At 35.6% G+C, this 24,667-nt stretch overlaps 1 protein-coding gene across 5 annotated transcripts in view; it reads right to left on the bottom strand.

Moving 5' to 3' along the window:
- RFX3 (regulatory factor X3) overlaps positions 1-24,667 on the bottom strand; it is a 128,038-nt gene that overhangs the window by 35,139 nt on the left and 68,232 nt on the right. For 4 of the 5 annotated variants that reach the window (XM_068928964.1, XM_068928966.1, XM_068928969.1 and 1 more), the window contains exons 3-4: positions 18,068-18,165; positions 5,816-6,074 (exon numbers count right to left, since the gene is read on the bottom strand). In XM_068928964.1, the coding sequence (XP_068785065.1) occupies positions 5,816-6,074; positions 18,068-18,165 (357 nt within the window). Of the gene's footprint in view, positions 1-5,815; positions 6,075-18,067; positions 18,166-24,062; positions 24,190-24,667 lie in introns of those variants that run through there. The other variant, XM_068928968.1, reaches the window with a different exon arrangement.

The raw sequence follows: 24,667 nt of genomic DNA, 5'->3' as shown, positions 1-24,667 counted from the left end.
CAAAGAGGCTCGAAAATGAACAGTAGTGACCATGATAAGAAAACTCAGGTCTCGCTTTTATAGTCAGGAGAACTAAATTTGAAAGATTCACATTCCTCCCAGTAGGCAAAGCTGTAGCAGAACCTTTAACAGGTTCTATGAAATTGTTCTGAAGAGAATGAAACAGTAATAGGAAGATGGGATGAAAATTACTATCTTAAATCTGTTGAAAGAAAAAAAACTCAAATAAACAGAAAGAGAAGAATAAAAGAATATGTAAAATAAGCCTGGTATTTTACATACACCTTCTTCAAAAGAATACTGATAAATCTGGAAAGCTTAGACTTTTTCTCTACATTGATTCATTTGTAAATACAACTTCACAGTTACATATACATAACAGACACCATCAACATACTTCCTGACTTAGTCTGCAAGTATATAACATGCATACTGGCTAGTGAATATAATACGTTCTCCTGTGATTCCAGGAGAATATAAGGGACCAACATAGGGAGCAGGAGCACACATAATGTCCAGAGGTCAGTACAAATCCAAAATGCTTGGAGTTTAGGTCAGATAACTTTCTCCTCCCAAAATTTGCAAATGACAATTTGTTGTCCGTTTGTATCCTCCTTGCTGGGGGTTACAAAGAGATGGTAAAAATGCCCATTTCCACCCTCTTTTCCTCTTTTGACATTCTCTAGATGTCAACCACTTTATTATGTATGTCATCTCTATTATTTCCTTTTCAAACAGATTCGGAACTAATCATTGGATTTCTCTATGGTTGTCTCTCCCACATTTGGTGCAAACCCTTAAAAGAAAAATAACCTAATAATAAACCTAAATAAACTAAAAAGAAAGTTGAGTTCAGATGATTATTAAAAACAGTTCTGAAAAATTTATGGCCAGATAAATTGATTATCTTGCCTAGAGACAGATAGGCTGGCAATTTTAGAACTAACAGATACTTAATCAGAAACAGAAGAATCCACTCCTCTAGAAAGGTGGTACCTCCATGCCACTGAGAATTGGACTGCTGTGAGAATGTCAGTGGAAATTCAGCTGGCATCCACCTTACGCATTTCCAAATGAAAGAAATGGAAATAAGAAGATGTAACAGAAGAATAATATAAAAGGAATGGACAAAAATTCCTCTCAGAGATTCAAAAGTACCTATTCTGAGTACCTCAGCTTCAAAAAAAGTAATTGCATTTCCTAGGACACTTTTTTTCAATAATTGAAATGGGAATAAATTTAGTTTCCAACAACACTCCACTGTGATTTCTGATATACAAGAATAAATTCTTAAGTTGCAAAAGTGGAAACAAACTCTCAGGTGCTATATGGTGTTCTATGCAGAATATGCACCAAAAGCCAGACTAACTTAGAAGAGAAACAAGTAACATATGAAGGTGGATAGGGGAGCTGTGGCTGATCTCAGTCCGTTATCCGGTCATTCTCCCTTTTCCCCATATCCCTCGCCTTGTGTAGAGCGTGCAGTCCCAGCTCAAGACAGGAAATGGAGCATCAAGGGGCTCACAGGGGCAGAGAAAGACATAAATATATTCTGGCTATACTGTAACACCGAAACTTCTCTCTTGTTCTGGAGGAGGTAGGAGAAGCCAAGATGCTCCATGACTATGAAGCAGAAACCGAAGCAGAAGGAAAGGTCTTGGGAGGCAAATTAAAAGAAGAGTTGGGGAATGGAGAAAGAAAAGGTTCCTCTATCAGTAAAGAGATTAATAAATAAAATCTCACTTCAAACTGTTTTCCAACAGATAACCACTCCAATTTAGAATATGACTATGACTTTTTAAACATTTTTATATAATTTCTTGTTCCAAAAATAATTATAATACTTCTACCAAAATTATATTATCAGGATATGATGTTAACACTAGGTCTCCTTAGTTGGTGTTGTTAGTCTTTTTCCCCCCTCCATTAAATATATGACTTAGTTTGGGCAGGTTTGCTTCCCTCAGAATTGAGAGGATGTTTTGTGCGCTGCGCTAACTACTAGAAATAATAATGCATGGTGATACAAAATATCCGTGTTCACCTTGCTGTTATATTCATGCACCTTTGGATCTGCACAAGCCATACTGAAATAGGATAAATTTCTGCAGCAGTGTGAGTGGAAGACTCATATGGCTGGTGATGACTGATGAATGGTAACAGTAATTGTAGATCAATTCTAAAGTTTGTTAGGAAAAACAGGACTAATAGATGGGAGCCTCCCACTGGCTGACAAGCATAACAATACACTTATGACTAAATAACCATATGCATTTTTTGAAGTTATGATGTTATGAAATATGTTCATTACATCATTCCATTTTAGAGAGCAGTCCTTACACATTTCCTTAGGGAAAATAAATTGAAAGTGATTCAGATTTCACTATTAATATGGCAATTAAACTCTATAGTTACTCTCTTCACTGTAGCTGCCTCTTCTGTAACGGTAACTGTCAGTAAACCCATCCCAATCCAACTATCTTGACCCATCCACACATATTCAGATCAAAATGATCACTTTACAAAGTTGTTTGTCTCATCCATATCTGATATAGAGGGTCTTCCAATATGAACACAATTCTGTTTTAGTGAAAAAAAAATTAATAAGTATGGAAATGATTTAACTGGTCAGCAAAGGACATCATAGCAAGAAGTATGGAGACCAATGGAAATTAAATGACTAGAGAAAATTCTAAGAAATTTTCTTCATGTATACCAACATAAACTACTAGCGTATGTATAATAGAACAGTTTTGAAAGTGCACAGTTCCTAATATTTTGTACACAAAAACACCGCCTGTGCCTGCTGTAGCTTGAAAAGAGTAGTCTTCTTTTATAAATGTTTTCCAGAAAATAATATCAAAGGACTGTTACAAACAAAAATATTAGTTCTTTATTAAACCCCAAGAAGAACTAAAATTATTTTAAACCACAAGGAAAATAAAGTGAAGGTAGTTTTACAGTGAAACAGTCCCTGAGTCTGTTTTACTGAAGTCTGCAAAAAACATTAATGTTAATGATACAACTAATTTGATGGTTACAAAAAGGTAGTGATTTGATCAGTGGGGATGAATAGCAACAAAGCAAATAAAGTTATTTGTTGGAAACAGTAAACTGAACCTCTATGTCAAAAGTAACAGAGCCTGTGATGAGCACATATGTCATCAAGTAACTTCTCATTCATTTCTACTTCCTTTATTTTTGCATTAAAATTATCCAAGCTAATTAAAAATTTGGAAACATTTCCTGAGTACTGTAATAGCAAACCAGCCCGGATACATCTTTTCTTGACGTTTCCAATAAATTCTCTATGCAAGAATGAAAAGTGTTATGATGGTGTAGGCAGAATGAAGATCACAAGTGAAATGAGCTCCAGCTATCTGAGGTGCAATCAAAATAAAATATTACATTGCTCTAGTTTGCAGAATAGTAAAATTAAGACAGTGTTTTAATACAGTTTAAGCTGAACATTTTATGTTTCCATTGTCTCTTGAAATATCAGCTGAATCCTACAGCCTAAAATGATAAAATCTAAAATCATGTTGTTTCCCTCTTAGTCAGCAAGAAACGCACTTCTATATAAACTAATGTCTCATACTTACAGAACTATACAACTATACAGAATATACAATACCTTAAAAAGAGAAGAAACTATTTAAGTGCTAAAAATGCAAATTTATAATTTTAATTTAATTAGCAACATTCGTTTTTTCTATTCCTAAAAAAAAAATCATACAGAAGTATAAAGTTACTGAGAGCAACCTAACTGAAACAGCTTGGTTTTTTTGACATAAGAAGCAAGAGAAACTTATTATTGAAGATATAAACCTTAGCTTTTGTTAAATTTTGGCAAATTTGATTTCTAATTTTGGCAAAAAAAATGTAATAGCTTTTCATTTGCAAAATATAGCATGGAATTTTGCAATCATTCAAATGATTCTAGGATATCCTACTTCAAATTAAGTCTGCTGCTAACTAGATGCATTTAATCCTCTCTTGATTTCACACTCAGTTCATCATTTCCACTTACTGAATTCTGTTGTCAGTGTATAAAACTAAACTTGCAACGTGATATTCTGAACATAAAATACATCTGCACTAATTTGATTGAGGTGAAAGCTAGCATGAGTTCTAAAAGAGGCAATACTTGTATTCAAACACAGAACAATTTAGAACAACTAAGAAAACACAGGAATATCTCTGCATTTAAGTATTTAAAGAAACATCACTTTTAAGATTTACCTCCGTCCAGAAGACTCATTCCTTACTTGTGCCTAGAGAAAACTACTCTTGTTCTGCCAGCACTTTGTAATAATGAAGTAATGTGAAAAATTCCATGAAATATTTTTAAAATAAGTCTAATACATAAACATTTTTGAAGAAAAAAATAGCTTAAAATGCTGTTTTTAATTAAGTGAATCTGAAAGAGGAATGATGCTCTTTTCAGAAATACCATCGTTCTATTAAAGTTATGCACAATACAGGAAAATGTTAATATACATCCTTTTTTCCTTTGTAACTAAAAAATATACATAAAACTGCTACTGGCTGACGGTTCTCTCTATGGTATTGATCTACACTACTCATTAAGTGAATTATGTCTCTTCAGAATTTTTCTTTTCCACAGACAACAATATGACACAGTCAAGGATGTCTCAAAGTTGAGAGGAAATAATACCTCTTTACACTGTATAAAAATTTGGTATTTGTCTATACTAACCACCTGTAATCCTTTTAAGGATCAAAAAAGATTAAAAAAAAGAGATTTTTATAGGACCATCTACATTATCTGATGTTATATTAAAGATTTATCATCATTCCAAATAAAACTTAAAACAATATTAGTTTTTTACTCATTACACAGGTTCCTAAAAATAAAATCCTTTAATTTCATGTCCGTTTTCACTACTGATGAATTAATATTGCTAATCATGCTTTAACTCCTTTAGTACGTTGTTCAACTCTTCTTACTCTGTATCTCACAATTGTCTTGCACATTATTTCCAGATCTCTACAACCAGATCAAAATACCCAGGAGAATCAGGTAAAAGTGTTGCAGCAAACGTAAAAACCTATTTTCTTAATTGGAATTGGCTGATTAAGTAAGCTCTCATGGGAAAGGTCTGTCTTCAGGTTTAATATTCCACAATATTACCTATCAATCGCAGCTGTAACAGGACGCATCTTCCCAAATTGTAAGACACCTCCACTATGAGCTTTTGATCATGAACAGACTTTTGAGAACTACCATAAATAAGTAAGTATAAAGTGTTAATAGGTAATACATCAATGTTCTGAACAAATGGAAATATTTTGAAATAAGCCACCAAACCAAAACTAGTATGTAGCTGAAAAACAGAACAAAGGCAGGGAAGTTATACATAACTCTGAGTTATATTATGTAATATTTACATCTAGTAACATAATTATCTCAGTAACCCTTTTTCCTTCTTTTTCATAAGGAATAAAAAATGTTAAAGGATGCTATTTTTGGACCCAACTCTACAAACGCTCCAGCTCATTTATTGTTATGTGAGCATCACCCAAGCACTCACTGACATTTGCATGCATAAATCTAACCTACAGAATGTAAATATTATCAGGCCCTCAAGGGAAAGGTCTATCTTCACTTTTAAGTTCTCACAATATACTTATTTCTCACTCACATATATGACTTATTTCACAATAAGCAATTCTTCCAGCACAATAGCGCTATGCGTTCTGTCACCAAAAGTGTTTGTCAGCGCGCAAGAACTTCTAAGAAGTTGACTAAGAAACTAGCCCCAAAGATTTCACGTCGTTCTGAAGTACTTACTGTAGCTGGGGAGGCCCGCGTTGTATGAGTCACTGAATGACCAGAATTTTCCATTGAATTGCCAATCAGATAGGTCCCTCCTGAGCTGCTAAGGAGCTGTCCTCCTGTGACACCCATCTGAATCCCTCCAGTGCCCACCATACTATGAGAGGAGACCACTGTCGTCACCTGGGCAGAACTTCCTTGAGTATCAAAATAATTTCCCCCAGTGTTTTGGCTGTACATCTGGGTTTCTGTGTAAGGATAAGTTGTTGATCGGCTTCAGAAAAAGAAAACAAAAGGAAAATAAGTTATTTGTATTGTTTATTTAGGTAAGGGAAAATATTATAACTCCAGAAACAAGTGAACAATAGTTAAAAACAAATTAAACACGACTGGCAAACAATCCCTGCCTCCACAGAGAATAATATTTCATCATGTCAAAGTAGTGAATTATTAATTTACTCACTCAATGTTAAATGAAGTATCTGTTAAACCTTACAGAAAAATTTGTCAGTCTTGCCTGAAGAGAAGCAGAGAATGGAAATGTGACTAAAACTGAGGAGACAGACAGAAAGAGGTCATCCAAATATTAATACTTTGCAAAGCAATTTATAAAGCTTCACCTGTCACAACTTTTTTTAATACTGCAGTGAAATACTGATTTTTAGTCACATATATATTTTGCATAGTGTGTACTGCAAAACTGAAAATGACATACAAATGTCAGCCAATAGAGTCCAATGTACAAAAAATCTATAAATTTTATATACATATTTTAAATTCATTGAAGCTCTTTGGATGAAGCTTGAAATTCTGAGCTCATTAGTATTTTAGGACAAGCAGTTATTTTTACAAGGTGAGTATAAAACTGGACATGAACCCATGTCATGATGAGAAACTGCATTAAAGAAACAAAATCAAACAGAATTATGACTTGCAAAAAGGTCACAAAGATGAAAGTTAAAAAGTACACAATGTTAACCAATTTAATTAAATTCCTTCCAATTATGAGACATTTTTTGTGCCTCATAAAGAGTTTACCCTAACAAACTATTCACCTCATGAAATTTTAGGTCATTCTCTGCTTTGTGCTTGTAATTATTTATCTTGGACCACTGCCTTTCATGCGTTATAATCTTTAACTTACGGTTACTGAACATGCATTTACTCTTGCGGACTGACTTTGATTTTCAAATTAATATATCCCAAAATTGACAAGCAGATAGTATTCATTACTTTAAAATCCAGGTTCCTCATTTTAGAAAAGCCTATTTGAAAAATTTATCCCGTTTCATTACTGCCAAGCTTTGTACTGTGGCAAGCACAACATTAGAAAAGTTAAAAGGAAAAGGAAAAGGAAAAGGAAAAGGAAAAGGAAAAGGAAAAGGAAAAGGAAAAGGAAAAGGAAGAAAAGGAAAAGGAAAAGGAAAAGGAAAAGGAAGAAAAGGAAAAGGAAAAGGAGAAAAAGGAAAAGAAAAGGAAAAGAAAGAAAAGGAAAAGGAAAAGGAAGAAAAGGAAAAGGAAAAGAAGGAAAAGGAAAAGAAAAGGAAAAGAAAGAAAAGGAAAAGGAAAAGGAAAAGGAAGAAAAGGAAAAGGAAAAGGAAAAGGAAAAAAGAAAAAAAATACCCACTTTTCTCCAAAAACGCAAAAAGAGGAGGAAGCAGCATCCACCCTTTTACAGAGTAGGCTGGTGATTAATACACGCAGTCTCTAGACTCTCTCATCTAGAGAGAGAGCAGTTTCTTATCAATATACAGAAAAGGTTATGACAATTTACTATTTGTTGTTGTTTTTTAATTATGAAGGCTTACACAAGGTTAATTATTAGTCAACAATGGACTTAGAGATGATTCCTTCTTTAGCTTCAGCAAAACATTATTTTTAATATAACTGAAGAATATAGGGCACCGTAACAACAACTAAGTCAGAACTTCTATGATACTAATTATGGCCATAATAGATTCTCCCTTGCTCTTCAGAGACACTTCAGAAACTCCAAAACTTCATTTTTAATAGCCTAAAAGATTTTTAATTTGTGTACCACATTTACTTTCACCCTTCTTTAAGCTGCTTAAATATATTCCTTTTCGAGTACTTCACAAGCTTCAAAATCAGCTACAAGATACTTGCAGCTAATCTGAAAGACTAATCTGCATTGCAGTCTAAGGAAAACTACGCAAAATTGCTCTTTTAGGGACAATGCTCAAGATGATGGTTCATCTAGTAACACCTCTTTTGGAGAGCGAAAATCACTTCATCCTTACTTTGCAATAACCTGTGCATGTGTTTAGGGAACTCAGTTTAAGTATTCCTGATTAATCTGTTTTATCAAGCCAGGGTATCATTGACAGGTAATAAGCCAGGTATCTGCTTCCAGAGCTGGTGCTGTATCTGGTTTAGAATGACACAATTTACAGCACCTGAACAATCCCACACAAGTAGGGGACACTTTAGGAGAATGTAGTGGTGGAAGCTCAGGGAAAACAATTCATCCAAATGTTTGTTAAGAGACTGAACACTAATTTCCCAAGAAAAGAAAGAAGAAAGAAAACAAGGTATTAGCAAGATAAGGAAATAAACACAAGGAGAATGCCATTGCTAACATTAGACATGGTTAGAGGAAATGGATCATCCAATTGATGTCAGGAAGACAAACTTCACTTGAAGAAGTGGAATGCAAGAGGTTTCTTTGAAACCAGAAGGATTTTGATGCAAATCCTAGAAAACGCCCAAAATTCACAACAAGAGTAAGTCATGGACTTGGTGTGGAATGGAGAAGGAGAAGGGAAGGCTTGTCTGTTTTTAATGGTTTATATATCTTTTATGGTCTCTAAATACACCTGTATCCGTATCTGTTTATAACAGTACTCCTTATTACTGGCTCAAGTGCAATCACTGGGGTATGTCAGTGGGTCCGACTCCAACATAAACACACACTTCCCTTTGTTCTAATTACCAGGTTTACAGTTTACTTCTGCAAGACCACCTGATTATTGGAGATGCTTAAACAAGCCTTTAGCAACACAGGTTGACAGAATAATAAAAAGTGAGATATAAGTTATTATTACATGCAGTAATAATTGCAACTCAGCAAAAAGTCTTGCAATTGAGATAAAATTTAACTATTTTTGGAAGCCAAAAATGCAGGCTATGCCAACCAGATGGGATGATGTTTTGGAAAGCAGTGACGCAAAGGTTTTAAGGTCATAGTTTATGATAACACGAGCTCTCAACACAAAACTGTAGCAAAGAGAAAAATAAGATGTTATATCCTTCGGACACACAAAGGAGAAACTGGAATAAGGAAGTGATTTACTTCTCCACAGCACCTGTATCACAAACATGCAATACTATCTCAAATAATCTGGTACCATAGTCAATTATTTCCCATTGCAAAGGTTCTAACAGCACCCCAATGTCTTCTTTTGTTCAACAGTTGCATAAAACAGTTACTCAGGGGACCAACTTCATTTAGAGTAACTAGAGTCTTCGGTCTCTTTATAAGAATTTCTTGGGGATGTATTGTGACTTGTATCATGATACAAGTAAGGCAACAGAATCTAATAGTTATTCTTATGGCAATACAATGAAATTCAAGTGTTTACTGAAATGTAGCGTTAGAAAGTCTGCTAGAGTCCTATATGTTGACTGCAAAGTCCTAGTTTCCAGAAGGTTGAACAGAGAAGAGGAAATATACCCTGAGAACATGTCACACAAAGTCAGAGACACCGTCTGAATTCCATTCAGATTAAGCAAGGGCAGCAAATGTGTCCCATGTTGAGATCCCACACTAGAAATCAAGACACCAGCACGAACTGGACAAGGACTGGAATGTACTATAGTTGAAGGCACCACCTATTATGCTGAATTGCTTACATACCTTTTATAGTGATCTGCAAAATACAAAAAGAGGGAATGTTGTTAATAAATTTCTATTTTTAGCATATGAGAAAAGATAATCTCCAGAGGTCCCTTCCAACCTCAACTGTTCTGCGATTCTGTGAAAACAGAAAACAACTAATTTCTAAATTCAGTAAGCCTTAGCCTTCATAGCTCAAATTAAGTGCAATGTCTCATATGTGAATACAGATACTGACATAATGTTACTAAGCTTAATTTCTAGAGACACTTTTAACTCTTCAGAGACACTTTGGAAAAAAGACATGAATAAAAGCAGTGGTACTGAAAGAGTGTTCCTTGTTGTTGCATCTTAAGTTTCCAGTGTGCATACACACACAAGAAATGATTAATTTCCAGCTGCATCTATTTTTTGCCTGAATGAACATGTCAGGATTCTGATCTACTGACTTCTACAAGCCAGTGCTCCTGCCATCTCATCTTGCCTCTGTATTTACATGTGCTAACCATGGCCCCAAATCTTCTTTGGGCAAGTAATTTATGGGATAGATTTCCTCTCTCCCATATTTATATTTGCCTAGAAAACAGCACCCATGTATTTACACCAATTTTACTCATGTTTTAGAAGTGTCTGGCTTGTTGAAGGATTTTTGCATAACTCCTTGTGACAGAACCAAACATCTTTATCTCCTTCCCTGGGAACTGTGAAACCTGAACTGCCTTTAATACAACATTCTCAAGTTGAGTTAGAATCTGAACTCCAAACCAGTTAACTCAAGTGCTGTCTGTGTTTGTTTTAAATTAGGTTTTAATTTGAAATGATAGTCCAGTAACTTTCATGTGTTGTCAAATAAGGATTTAACTATTAAATTCTATAATCAGATACAGGGACTGAGTTGGAAAATACAAGTCATGGATAAAATGTATATATATGTGTGTGTGTGCATGTGTGTGTGTATACATTATATATATGTTATGTGTGTCTGTGTGTGTGTGTGTGTATATATACATAATCAATGTGGAGATGCATACTTTTTTACTATAATGTGAAATACCAGCATCCTTTCACCGTGGATGTACAAGAATGGCATCTTCATTCAAATAAGAAAACTGTTCAATATCAAATGCTTTATTTTTCTGTAATTCCAATTTAAACAAACAAGTAGCAAAATAATTATTATCTTATTATTATAATACTAATTACAGAATGACTCGTGAGGGTTTTGGTATGCACTATCCCATAAATCTTAGCAGGCAGGCACAGCATACAAGCATTTTTTACTATTGTATCTGTAGTGAAAGTTAGCCTTTTGTGGCACTTAATTAACTACAGTGTTACTTACTGGGATACTAAATATGAAACAGTAGATAAAACTAACATATCAAATATTATACAAGATAAACATACTATTATTATTTATATACAGAGTAGCTAATGCTCATGATGAACATTACGCTGTCACAATATGGAAGAACACTTCCGTGCACAAAAGCCAGAAAAATCTGTTTCCCCATCACAACAATGTTCGGAAGTTTCTTTAAAATTTTAATTTAAACCTATGGCCTTATAGCTGATAGAGAGTTTCACGGAAACCACGGAGAACAGAATCCCTCCTCTGACACTGGGGGAAGGCTTCACTGCAGCCAATGGATTGCTACAGCCGCTAGAGGTCATTGTTTCCCATTACCAATTCTTTCACAAAAGAAAACGCAAAAAATCAAAGTCCAAAACCCAGACTAGGAAAGGAGCAGTTAATGCATCAATAGCCAGAGAGGAAAAAATCAGAATAAGCAATTTTCTCCAAAATAATGAACAGTTGATCTGCTTTATGCATATATATTGTCTATATAGGGACAACATAAAATACACCAGCCAGATACAGCTTTGTAAAATTCACTTTAAATAGAGATGCATTATTCAATATGGATATATACCAAATTTGCTGTTACATTCATTGATTGTTTTGAAGAGTCACGTTCAAAATGTAAATTAAATACATATTTGACAGACACTCATTATCCATTTAAAAAAAAAAGGGTGATTCTCAACACTTAGTCCAGGATTTTTTTCCACAGGTAAATAAAACACTAAAAGCACACACAATGCACAGCCGTAGGAAAACCATGCAGCCCAGGAAAATGAAGTAAATCAAAACTGAGGAGAATGCTTAGAAATTATTTTCTCATCACCTGTACTTACTCTTCCTAGTCAGGTTAAGTAAAGTTAGCTACAGACCTCTAAAAATTCTGATGGTGAGGCACTGCAAACCTATAGTCCAAGAAATACCGTATAACTATTTTTAGTCACAGGCTCTATATTAAATCTGGTCAGCCTGAAGACTGGGGCTTGCCAGGCTTCTTTTGTTTGGACCTATCTAAGCTTGCCTGGAGCTTTGTTTCAGCTTAGCTATAATAATAATTGCCTAGTGATCAGGTAAATGTTACCTAATCTGTTTTAGTTTCAGCTTATCTTAGCTTAGTGTGATGCTGTGGTATAAAACTTACTGTTATAATAATGCTGATTTATTTCTGTAACTAATGAACAGTAAGAGCAGATCGTTATTCTGTGTAAAATGAATGATCCATGACCCTAGGATAACAATGCAGAAAAGATGACTATGGGTATTGGAAGTATCCAACAAATATAAAACACACCAGATATAGTAAGTTCAGATCTAACACGGAAATGAAAACCAATGAAGAATGAACAAGGTGTACAGCATGCTATAAAACATACAAAAAATAGCCCTAGCGTCCATCATACTTCTCCAGGCAAAGGACCTAGGATGCTGGTAGCTTGCTATAACCTCTCAGATGGAAGCCATTGACTTTATTATGCAGATGAAGCAGTGGAAAGGTGAGCATAACAACAGAGAAAATAAGGTTCGATCCTTGGAAATATGTGTATCATAATTTTAACTCTATTGATAATAATTCTTTGGCTAGACCTTTAAGGTTTAAATTACAGTAATAGTAAATTCTTGCCTTTGCATATAAAGGGTTTTTCACCCCCACAAACTGCTCAAATTGTAGTAGAAAAATTTGATAGGGAATGCAGGGAATAAAGGCTTCAATTTGCATGCAACAAATTACAGCAGTTTAAAAAAGCCTCTTTCCCTCACCAGGATTATCTGAGAAATGGCTGGTTTTAGATTAATATTTTACAGTTTACGTAAGAAACAAATTCAAGCTTAGTATATGGTTCTCACCTGGCTTCTTAATCTAAGGGCATCGATAATATTCTTCCTTTATCCACTCAAAACTGCCATGAGAGTGGAATGTAATAACAATTTTTGTTTAAAGATAGTGTGACATACTTGACAAGCATAAGTGTTATTAACCAGACACAAACGTAGATAACGTCATTCAAATAGTCTCTCATTTTATACAACATATATGACAAGTTGCAGGCTACACCCGTTGTATTATCATTATGCTTCCAATTATAATACAACCAAATGACTTTAAGTGTAGCTAAACCATGATATGAAATCTATGGCAAGGCTTGTGCTATAAAAATAGAACTGTTACACCTGAGAGACTGTGAAGCCTAACAAACTTCCTGCTACTAGAATCAAAAGAATCAGGTAACTGTTTCCTTCTTGGTATTGCATGTACATCGTAGGTTGCTAACCTGTATGGACTTAAACCAACGCTAGCTGGTGTGTTCTTTGTTTTGAAATGAAGAATAATTCTTCTGTCGGACATGCTGTAACTTTTATTCCAAAGATCTCTGTACACTGAATTAATGTCTTCACCCGAATTATGGATTGCAGATTTCTCACAGTTTATATTCCCTGGCTGGAGCGGTATTGCGATTCCATAGATTCTGCAAACATTCTGTCACTGCTCTCGAGTTAGAAAGAACGGTTTGATTCAGGCATGGTCATCAAATAAATCAAACATAATCATAGGGAAACAACCCAAAAGACAAACCAGCGATCATTCCAGTCAATCACGTCATTAACAAACCTAGTCCTGTTTTCTGAGAGAGAAATACGGAATCCCTAGAGCGGAAGAGGACAAACTGGCTGCAGCACAGTATCATGAACCTGACAGGATCCAGGAGTCTCGTCTTTCAAAGATTTCAGTATGGTGGACAGAAGATGATGTACTACAGTCTGGATATTTTCCTAAATATTTTAGCACAAGGGAGGTTGGCCTCTATGTTTTCTATCACAGCAGAATGCAACACCGTCTGTGTTTAGGGATGCGGTAAGCTTTTGGTTCACTATTGAAAATTCTAAAAAGTCAACCCCCTGTTGACATAGCTCCAAACAAGCTAATCCAGTGACAAAGCAAAAAGAGGAGAAATGGATACAGTATTTTTTAAAAAAGTCTAACTTATGTAATGATAAAAACAGTAAATATGAAACTAATTATTTATGCTCTGAAGGAATCTAGCTGTCAGCAACCTAGAATTCCAGTCTTGTTCACTTGTCAAATAAACGTCATTCTAATATGCAGTGCATATATTTAATGACTTTTATTTACAGAAATGTGATTTCTCCATTCTTAATCTGAAGCATAAATTTGTACAGGGAAAACAAATTTCACAGTATATAGTCTTTAAAAATTCTAAGTACAAAGACAGACAGGTCCCACTCCCCATGTATAAGACCAAAGTCTCTAGAAAGGCTCATGCTCCTAAAAGTAGCATTTCTCTATACACACTGTTTCTGAACAACAACTTCTATCGTTGGAAAACTCTTCTTCTATAGGGGGGAAAGACAATCTGGATTAGGCTCACTGGCTACAGGGAGCATTCTGCTGTGTTAACAGAAGTCTTTGACATCCCGTTGACTGATTCTGCAGAAACTAACAAAGGCACTCAGCTACAGAATGCAATAAATTCCTGAAAACTTGAAGTTGGTATTAAGCAGTCAGTGACATTCATTTCCATTTTTACCAGGACTAAGTGATCGGATAGTTTTGTATCTTGTACACTGCTGGAAGTGCAGGTGTCAACTGCTCACATGGGAACATAAAAGGGGTAAATGAAAGTGTCAGGTTATATGGGAAGGGCTCATCTCCCCAAGCACACAGGAGCACAGAGGCACTATGACCAGAGGGCAGGGGAAGCTGAATTACCTGCTTGGAGGAGCAGACACCCTGCCCGGCTCCTCCAGGGCTGTCCCAGGAGAGCATCAGCCCCCATGGCCCAGGGGTGAAAACAGGGTGTAAACAAGGTGAGTAAACAGGGCTTGCTCTCCAGAGCACCTTCCTGTCTGAGGAGGTCACTGCTGAGGTGCAGCACTTTGTGATTGCACAGTACTTAATGTGGGATGTTTAGGGGAGGAACCAAAGGCAGAGAAAGGGAGAGATCTAGATGATTTGAGCAGGAACACATGTGAGAAACTAGGGGGATGTGGGGAATAAAAAGGGGCTGGTCACAGGTAAATGGGGCTGGTCAATATGCTTATCTGGCCATGCTCTGTGCCTGATCAGTAGCTTGTCTTATCTGCTTATTAAATTCCTTTCTAACTATTTTCACGGGTGAGGGGCTTTCTCTTCTGTGCTCTTGTGCGTATGGAGGTCTGAGTGCCAGCAACTGGAGTCAGACCACGGGTCAGAGGGCCCGTGTGCCTGTGGGACCAGCAACTGGAGAGATAGGAGTGAGTGGAAATAAGTCCTAGCAACTGGAGTACAACCATGGGTCAGAGGGCTCCCATGTCTAGGTGCCAGCTGCTGGAGTGACTGAAGGTTTGCGTTTGAGCAAGGGCTGAGAGCGTCTGCCTGATCTCTGTGGCCAGCCATGCATATGTGTATGTGTATGTAGATACGTTGTACATGTGCATTGATGTGGGTGCCCACTAGGGATTACATGCTCCTCAGCCTTGCTGCTGGCTGCACCTAGGAACATGTAGCTGCAGACCCTCACCCCACAGGTGAACAGGTTCGACCTCCCTTACCTAAGAGAAAGGAGAGACTCGCATGTACTAGTTGTAGAGGCAGAGATATAGATTGCACGCACAGCCTAATTAAAACTGACAATCTTTGTGTGATCCCCAAAAAATCAGCTTCTAGGAGAACCAAGTGATCATGGGCTACTTCAGACCTCACACCAGACATATTAGAACTCTTGAACTCTCCTTTTTTAGCAGGAACAGCAATGTAGTGAATTTATTCTGTTTTTTACATCTCATAAAAGGAGATTTATCTCATAAATCTCATAAATCTCTCTGTTCTCTGAGAGTTTATCACTCTCAGGAGGAAGATGCTTATGCAAGCAATTGCATTTAGCTGAGGAAAATACATAATATAATACAGCTCATCTTCTTATAAGGTTGATAATTAGTTTTCCAATTATCCTTTGTCATCTAGGAAAGACAAACCGTTAGTACTCATTAACTTTTTTTAGAAAACTTTCTCCACATGAAATCTCAACTAACTCAAACTTTTCTTGTGTTGAAAATTAAATATCTTAATTCCAAGGAAAATAAATTGTAACGCATTCAGAAAGATATCAACCATCTCAAGATGTGATTTATTGTGAAGAGCACTATATGCTACATTGTGCCAGCAAGCTTCTCCTTCCACCTATTTTTAAAGTATTGTCTACAAAATAAATTGTTACCAGTTATTTTAGCAAAGCTACAGAGGCATAAATATTCCTGTATAACCTTCTGTACAGAGACAGTTATCCTGGGCTGTTAATCCATTCTCAGGGGTTTTTAACTGCTCTTTTTCACAGATGTCTTTTTTTTTTGGTAAGATTTGTTTGTTTGTCACCATATTTTCTTCTTTCCACCTATTGGTATTCAGCTCCCCAATTCCCAATCACTTCTACCAGCACTATCGAAGACTACCACCCACTGCCTAACTGATCACAGCCCCAATCTTCTCAGCAGTTATCCCAGATTTTTCCTTTCACTTACTGCCCTTAGTTGCTATATTGCTTGACAATTTGGTTACAGCATCCATTTACTTAACATCTATATAAAGCAAAACAAATAATATATTTTACTTTAAAAATGTGATCTAGAAAATCAGGCAAAGTTTTACAGACTGCAATAAAACACGAAGTGCTAATGCCAGTGCTCAGATTCAAGTTCCCCGTTGGAAGAGTGGAAGTGCTAGAACTTTCTAAAGAAAAATCTATTAAAGTATGCGAAAAGAAATATGTTTGCCTTTATAACAGCTGAATGTCTTTGGTTGAAATTTTTCAAAAACAACTTAGACAAACAACTTAGTTCAAAAGCAACTTTCTATACACCAAAGCTCAACCCACATGATCACAGATTTACAGTCTTACGAGTGACTTTCAGCTGCTACAGTAGCTTAAATTAGACAGTCAACAATCATTCTTAATAACAAGGAAGTATTACATCCATTTAGGAGAGATTGCTTAGGATTTACAAGTGAGAATAAAACAGACAAGCCACTATGGGAGAAAAGTACATGCAAAATGAATTAGGCAAAATATGTCAGGAGAGATGACCAAAGCCTGCTGCAGGTGTTAACATCAGAAGTCTCTGAACCAAATAATATTGCTGACTCTTTTATATCATGTCTGGATTACTATCTATAAATAAATGCTTGCTGGCACCAAATAAGCTTTCTACATGATTTTTCTTCCTTCCCCAACTTTGTAACATACCAAAAACGGCAAGAGGTGGGTAAATGAAAAGGGAGAGAAGGTCCTCACTGAGCAACCTGATCCTACTTTGACGTCTGAGTCAATTTCAAAGTCGACCCTAGTCCAAGCAAGAGATCGGACTAGATGACCTCCAGAAGTCCCATCAAACCTAAATTATTCTGTTTCTAAACTTGTACAATGGAGAGAGAAACTTGATGGTGGAAAAGTGCATTCAGAGAAGCAAGAAAAGCACAGTAATAAGCAGAGAAGAGGCTAAGAAGCAAAAGGAGACAATGTTATTTGTCTTTCTCTGCGTCTCCTCATTCCTTTGGCAGTACCTCATTTCATTAAACATTGGAATTAAATTACATTACTACTTTCTGTAAACGATAACTGCAGCTGCTGCAGTATCTTACGCATCTGCCAGTAGGATTCCCGATAGGACAGCATAAGGCCCACATGAAGACTTCTTTGTTACAAAGATCATTACGTTGTGACAAAGTGAGACAGTACTTCCTATGGACTGAACTTACCATAAACCTAAAAGATTTTTATTTTCAAACAACCGAATTCTGTACACGTAATTTTGCCCTAAGTCCAACTATAACAACCTCTTGAATTCCTTTTACGCAAAAGTTCTTTCTCAATAAATCTGATATGAATTCAACTTTTTATCTGAACAACTATTTCAAAGGACAACACTAACAGAATTTTGATTCAATTATTTTTCCTTCCAACTTAAAACACAGTACCCGATAGGATGTCACCAAAAACGCGTATTTAACTTCACATTTTAGTGAACATTCATATTCTCTGGTCATTTGCCAACTTACATAGCTCCATTAGTGTAGACTGTGTCACTTCCTTCCACGTACTGAACCTGGGCTGGGTACACATGCTGTACTTGTTGCACAGTCTGCACTTGCTGGACCTGTAAACAAGAACACCACAAATGTGGGACGCTGTAATCAAAGCAGCGGCTGATGCTTCAGTGCATCTAATGGTTTCAAAGCCGTATGGGACACCTCTGTTCTCACAATTAAAAAATAACCGAGAATGCTATGCCATAGCACAGCAATAGCACAGAAAGCTATTGTGCTTGCACAATGTCCGTGTTTTAAGTCTGCAATATGGCAACTGGAGTCCTGCCACTGAGGATGCATGCTTGTGGACTGTAGGTTCCTTAAGCGCCAAAGACAGAAAGAAATTGAAAGCATAAAAAGGAAGGAAAGAAGTACAACTGTATGTTTTACATCGGTCTTAAGAATCACATTTACTAAGGAGGAAAGTTTCCTTTGGCCATATATATGCTAGTTTCTGGTGATTTTTATCTCATTTTACATCTGTACAATACAAACCTTAAAACAACAGCTTACACGTGCAAGAAGTTTAAAAATAAAGATCCACATCAATATTGTTTAGCTCTGGTTTAATCAGGGTTAAATTACACTGTTATAAGGTTCCTTTTCCAGGAATGCTTTGACCCAAATATACAGTTTAGGATCAAGAACCCCAAACTGAGTAATCGCTTTCCCAGAATATCAGCAGATACGACACACTCCAAGGAAAGAAGTTTTAATGTTAATAAGCTAAATAAAAAGAGTATGGTTTCTAAATGAAGCAGTAAGGGATGGATTATCTTCATGCATATTGCTGAGATGGCATGCCTGTCTCATAAAAGCACATCACTAGCCACACTATTACTCCTTTCACTCAATTAGTATGTAGGACAGCTCCAGGCTGTGCAAATTTCCTCTGAAGTCTTAGCATGGAAGGCATATGAAAACATTGCACTATAGAGTTTTTCATCTTTTGCTACAGTAAAGATTGAGAATCCCATCCTTTCACCTGTCATCATTTAGAGAGGCCGTATCTTGGCTCCGTAACAGTTCAGAATCTAAAGGATGTGCAAGGACTTAAGAGACTTCACACACCTGCACAGTCTTATCTTAGGCACTGAATCAGGAAAGTAACAATGAACACATTTATTAAATGGACTTAATATAAATTATATTTCAGTGGCTACTATTTTTCTTAAATATTTTGCTGTGACACAACTTCAGCCTGATACAGTGGGCACTAAAAATGCAAACACCATAATCCCAGATGAGTCTGGGCCTCATATATCTGATGCATCATTTCCATAAGCTCTTTGAGAGCATCTTTGTTGTAATACCTTTACCCTCTTCACTATATTCTATAAAGTTCTGTAAATAAACATATTTTTCCTACTATTTCTTTTATAGTATTGCCTTAGACTGCAAAAGGAAACATTAGACTTTCACAGAAACTATTTATTACTTTGATATTAAAACCTAATTCTAGAAAAAAGAAATTGCTATTCTAGCATGACAGAAAATTAGATGTTTCTGTCAGTCAGCAGTACTGAGGCACAATTTGATGGTTAGACCATATACTATAATCAACCAATTTTCTGATTGCCATTGCGAAGCATTACATAAATGGACATACATATCAGAACTACAATTTCTCAACTTCAAAAAAATTATGTTAAAGATGTTTTCTAATTATTAAGGTAATAATATACAATGTAGATACAAAATGTACAATGCGTACATTTCCTCTTCTAATAGTATTCAGCTTTTTAACAGGAAAATTCAGTTCTCAGTTTCAGTTCTGCGCACTAGACAATCTGAGGCAAATCATGATTATGACTTTAGAACAATTTTCTGAACAAAAAAGATAATATAAATAGCTGTACTGCACAAACATCTTTTCAAATAATTAAATCACTTTTATTTGCATAGTCTTTGAACTCATAAATTAAATTATATCAAATCGTATTTCCATGGAAGGGGCCTGATCCAAATGCACTACAAGAAAGCTACGCTAGTTAGCTTGCTGGGAATTAATACCTCTTAATATTCAAGTTTGCTAATCTGTAACAAAACCATCTACTCATGCAACAATTGGTGGAAATGTATATGTGCTTTATTATAAGCAGTAGACTATTATAATTTCAAGTCCTTCTCTGAAGGTATTTCTTCCCGGGTGACTCAAGTTCTACGAGCTGTAATCAATGGGAGAAAGGGAGTCACTGCTAATCACTCTGCTACAGAGCACCAAACTGATCTATTTGATCAGTGAGAAAACATCTCCAAAACAGGGTTAGTTCTTAAAATCAGTAATTTGTCTCCTGCTGTGTAACGGATATGTTCCATTTTCTGTCCCAGCAGTACAGCTGGGGAAACACTGCGGAAATGATGCCGTCATCAATACCATGTGGGTCTCCAGGAACTGCATGTTCCTGTCCAACCTCTTCCAAAATGCATTTCATTTTCTCTCCACATACACTGCAGATAGCTTACTCTCTATTAAAAACCACTCCATTTTCTATTAATAAAAGGAATGAGATTTTCTCCCTGCAGCCCACATGTACTTATAAAATGTACAGACACAAAATGAATAATCTCTTGTCAGTAAATGCAGGTCACATTCCCATTCTACACCAACTATTATGTTCTCTCAGCCTTCTTGGATAATACAGGCTGCTACCATTTCAGAAACAATGGATACAGCAAAGTGCAAATATTTACCACAGAACTGAAAGGATATTGCCAAGAAGAAGTGGTATAGACCCTATCAAAACAAAATATCTACTATATAGAAAACTGAAAAATCCCAAAATGTGCTCATTTTCTGATTTGGAATGAAAAGATTTGTTCAATTTCCCATAAACCTAAATAGCAAAAACTGCAAAAATGAAAATTGTCATTGATGAATTTCAATTCGTTATCAATTTTTTTACAAGAAAGAAAATGGACTATATCTTACAAAGTGACAGTATGTAAGTTCAAAAATTGTACGTTGTGGGGGTGGACTGGTGGGCTAAGAATTTGTTGCTACTGTCTGGATGAAGAACAGGAAATTAACTGATTGGCCTAGGAAATAACGAATTAAGCAAGATCGAAGAGTGTATCTTTCATCTTGTTTCATGATTCTAGTCTGAAATAACTAGAGTAGGTTTAGAAGTTAGCAGCTGAAATGTTCCAGGAGAAAAGAGAAGAATGAAAACTGATTTCGATGTCCATGTTTGATTATTTTTACCAGCTGAAGAAAAAAAAGCAAAGCAAATTTTATGCTCCAGTATACTACCTCAAAGGAATAAACGAAGATATAGATAATATTGTATCTATGACAGTCTGTCAATAAAAATAAAGTGAATAAAAATATTCAATTGAAATACAGAAATTAAACAAAAAATAAATTTGAAGAGAGAATTTTAATTTCAAATAAAAGTATTTATGTTAAAAGTTCTGAGGAAAGAGTAGAACAACAGGGACTTTTAATCTCTATTTAAAAGTGAACATACAATTGCCTGTAATGCCTATGCAAAAAGAATTGGATATGCATCATTTTTTGTTCTCAGGGATAAAAATCATTTTTGTACCTTAATTAGTCTGGATTACTTTTGGCAAGCAACATATAAATAGCACATGCTGTAATATTCTCAGCACATTCATACTGATATAATGACTACTGTCAGCTCATGATTACGTTTTTCATATGCTAAACGTTATTTTTCATTAAGCCCCAGTTTTGATTAACAAGAAGTCTGCATCTCCAGTTTAATGATACGATTTTTTCTGAACGCTATGGCCATGCTGTGTGGTGAATATGAAGATTTGTTTTGTTCAACTTCTGATGCATGGATATACCTTTTTAAAATAGATTATACAACTATTTTTAATTTTCCTCCTTCAATCGTTCTACGTTGTGTGGCATAAACTATAAAGTGAGGTTAATTTTCAATCCTTATAGCTTGCTGCTTTATGCTAAAGAGCGTGTGCTAAAAAAGGAATGATAGGTTAGTGAAAAATCCCCCTAACAGAAGCCTAGAAAAATTCCTCAGGCTATTAAAATAGCATTTAATTATGCTCCTGACTTTTTGGCCTTATTCTTGTTACTTTCTACGTATACATGGACATGGCTCTCTCCTCACCATTCCCCTCCATCCTTTTTCAACAGTGACAGTTGCAGTGCACAAAACCAACTGTTATCAGTGCCACTGCTACCTAAAGGGGATCCTAGGTTTTCATTAATGGTACTTTCTTTCTATTTTGGATCATGACACTTTTATGAGAGACATATTTATGCTAGCTACACACTAATAAGGAACTTATTTTAGCTGAAAATATTAAGAGCGACTCTTTTGCTGTTCGCTCATATGAAAGGACACTTTAGCACAAACACGGCTGTAGCAGAAAAGGTCACCAGTGTACCCTTTCATTTATCAAGTCTGCTCTTCTTCAGGGCAAAAATGTTTCATTATGAAAAACACAGCATATATTTTGTGAGCGCAAATAAAACACCAAATTAATACTTGCATGAGATTTCATTTAAGTATGGTGCATATATGGGAATGGATGTTTGGGAAATGAAGACCTTACTAGGAAAAACGGAATACTGTACATGGCTTTAATATTAAGTAAAAAATAAATTCATCAAAAGCAGCATAATTCACCAAAAAGTGTTAATAAATTACTATAAATGTGAAAACACAGAAGTTTTGGCTTATGATAAACTATTGCATATTCAAAGACACGTACAGGTATGACACTGTATCTTAGAATTTAACAAAATTCAAAAAGTACCCTATTGTTTTAATAGACTACACTCACACTTTAGATGTAGTTGGCATTACGTATATATTTTATAAGCCATAGGAAAAACAAAAGCATGTCCTCTATGTTGTTCATCTAAATCATTTTCTTCCCACTTTTAACATGGGTAACTTTGAACGCGCACAAATAACCACCCCTCCCGCTCCCATTAAAATGATGGAATGACTTTATGCAAACAGCTTAATCTTCTTTTCTTTTCACGTTTAGGCAAAGTGGTCTGCTCCTGATGTATAAAGTCAAATTTTAATTTCAGGCAAATGTAAACTATACACAGCTAAATCTTCAGGTTAGACCACACCTGCAATTTGCTCAACAGAGTGATTGTTTCAGTGCCTGATATTTCCTTTTACTTCCCTACTGTTGAAAGCACCCATCCCACCCACATTCTTCATCACATTTCCCGCTGGCATACCACATTCATATCTGCTCTCTCACTTTTCTTTTCCTCACACATTCAGAGCTTTTAAAAGTCCTGTCATTTTCCAACATTTTTGTAATTTATCCTTTTCCCTCTAAACATCTCTCTCCCGCATAGTGTGTTACAATCACTGCAATGCTGTCTGCATTGGCTTTTCCAACGTTCTTGTTACCTTTTCAGGTCATATAAAATACAGCAGCAAATTCCTCTTCCTTGGCTAGCTTTTCTTTCCGTAACAGTATGCTGATTTCTACTCTCAAAGTTAAACTCAACTGGAAAAATACAATCTAACATAACCACAGGGAAAAATAATCCAAAATATAGATGTAGTATTCAATGAAGGGGAATACTCAGAAGCAGTAGCACTAAAGGAGATGTAAAGTTGACCAGGAACTTTAAGTTTTACTAAGTCACAATCTGTGATACAAAATTTTCAGCTTCCTGTTTTCATTAAGACCTAATGAAGCAAGTTAAAAACAGTCTATATCTGGATTTCTGTGCTTTGGCATGAGCCTTTCATTAATAAAGGACAACTGCAATAACTTAAAAAGATACAAGCAGTTAGTGACAAAGATAAATGCGTTATTTATGTGGAAAACTAAACAGTCAAATCCATGCTCTAAGTTTTCAGAAAATGAGTAACTTTGCACAGGCAAAGTTTACAAACACCAAAGCCCTATTGATTATTCATTTGTTAGTTTAGAAACAGAACAGATACGCATAGAAGACTGCACCAGCCACGAATTGATTGCCAATGCCACTAACTTGTTAACAGTCTTCAATCCATCACAATGATCAGTACTTCATATGGATCAAGTTCAACATGCACAATTAGACTGTTGTATGAGTATCCTATCTGCTTAAAACCAGCATCTGCATAGCTCTACCAAATCTCCATCTTTTATCTGAAAAGTAGAAATACAGGAATAACAAATTACAAATCATATAAACCATATCAAATAACCATCTGTCATCTTAAAAGAACATAAATAGAAGACAAATTATCCAGACTGCTTCATTACTTTGCAAAAGTTTAAGTAAAATTAACTAGAAGAAATCTTCTAGAAAAGGTTAGCTGAGTTCAAGCATCATGGAAGCTTCACTTAAAACCTAATGTACTTTTGAAAAGGCTCTATCCTAATCAACATCCAAATTAAAAGAGAGAGTGCTATACAACAATCTGAAGTCACCAGAAAATATTTGAGAAAACTCTTGACTCAGTGGGAATTTTGAGCAAATACATGAAGATAAGTATTTAAAAAAATATGGAAGATCATATTCAATGCTTTACAGTCTTTTAAAATCAAATATGCCTCCTAAAAGTTACATGGAAATATAAGCAAAAGGCGTAGTAAAGAAATCATGAAGCG

The sequence above is a fragment of the Struthio camelus genome, chromosome Z, assembly GCF_040807025.1.
Source record: "Struthio camelus isolate bStrCam1 chromosome Z, bStrCam1.hap1, whole genome shotgun sequence".
Taxonomy (NCBI): domain Eukaryota; kingdom Metazoa; phylum Chordata; class Aves; order Struthioniformes; family Struthionidae; genus Struthio; species Struthio camelus.
The sequence above is the reverse complement of the archived record's forward strand: the minus strand, read 5'-3'. Positions and strand labels throughout refer to the sequence as shown.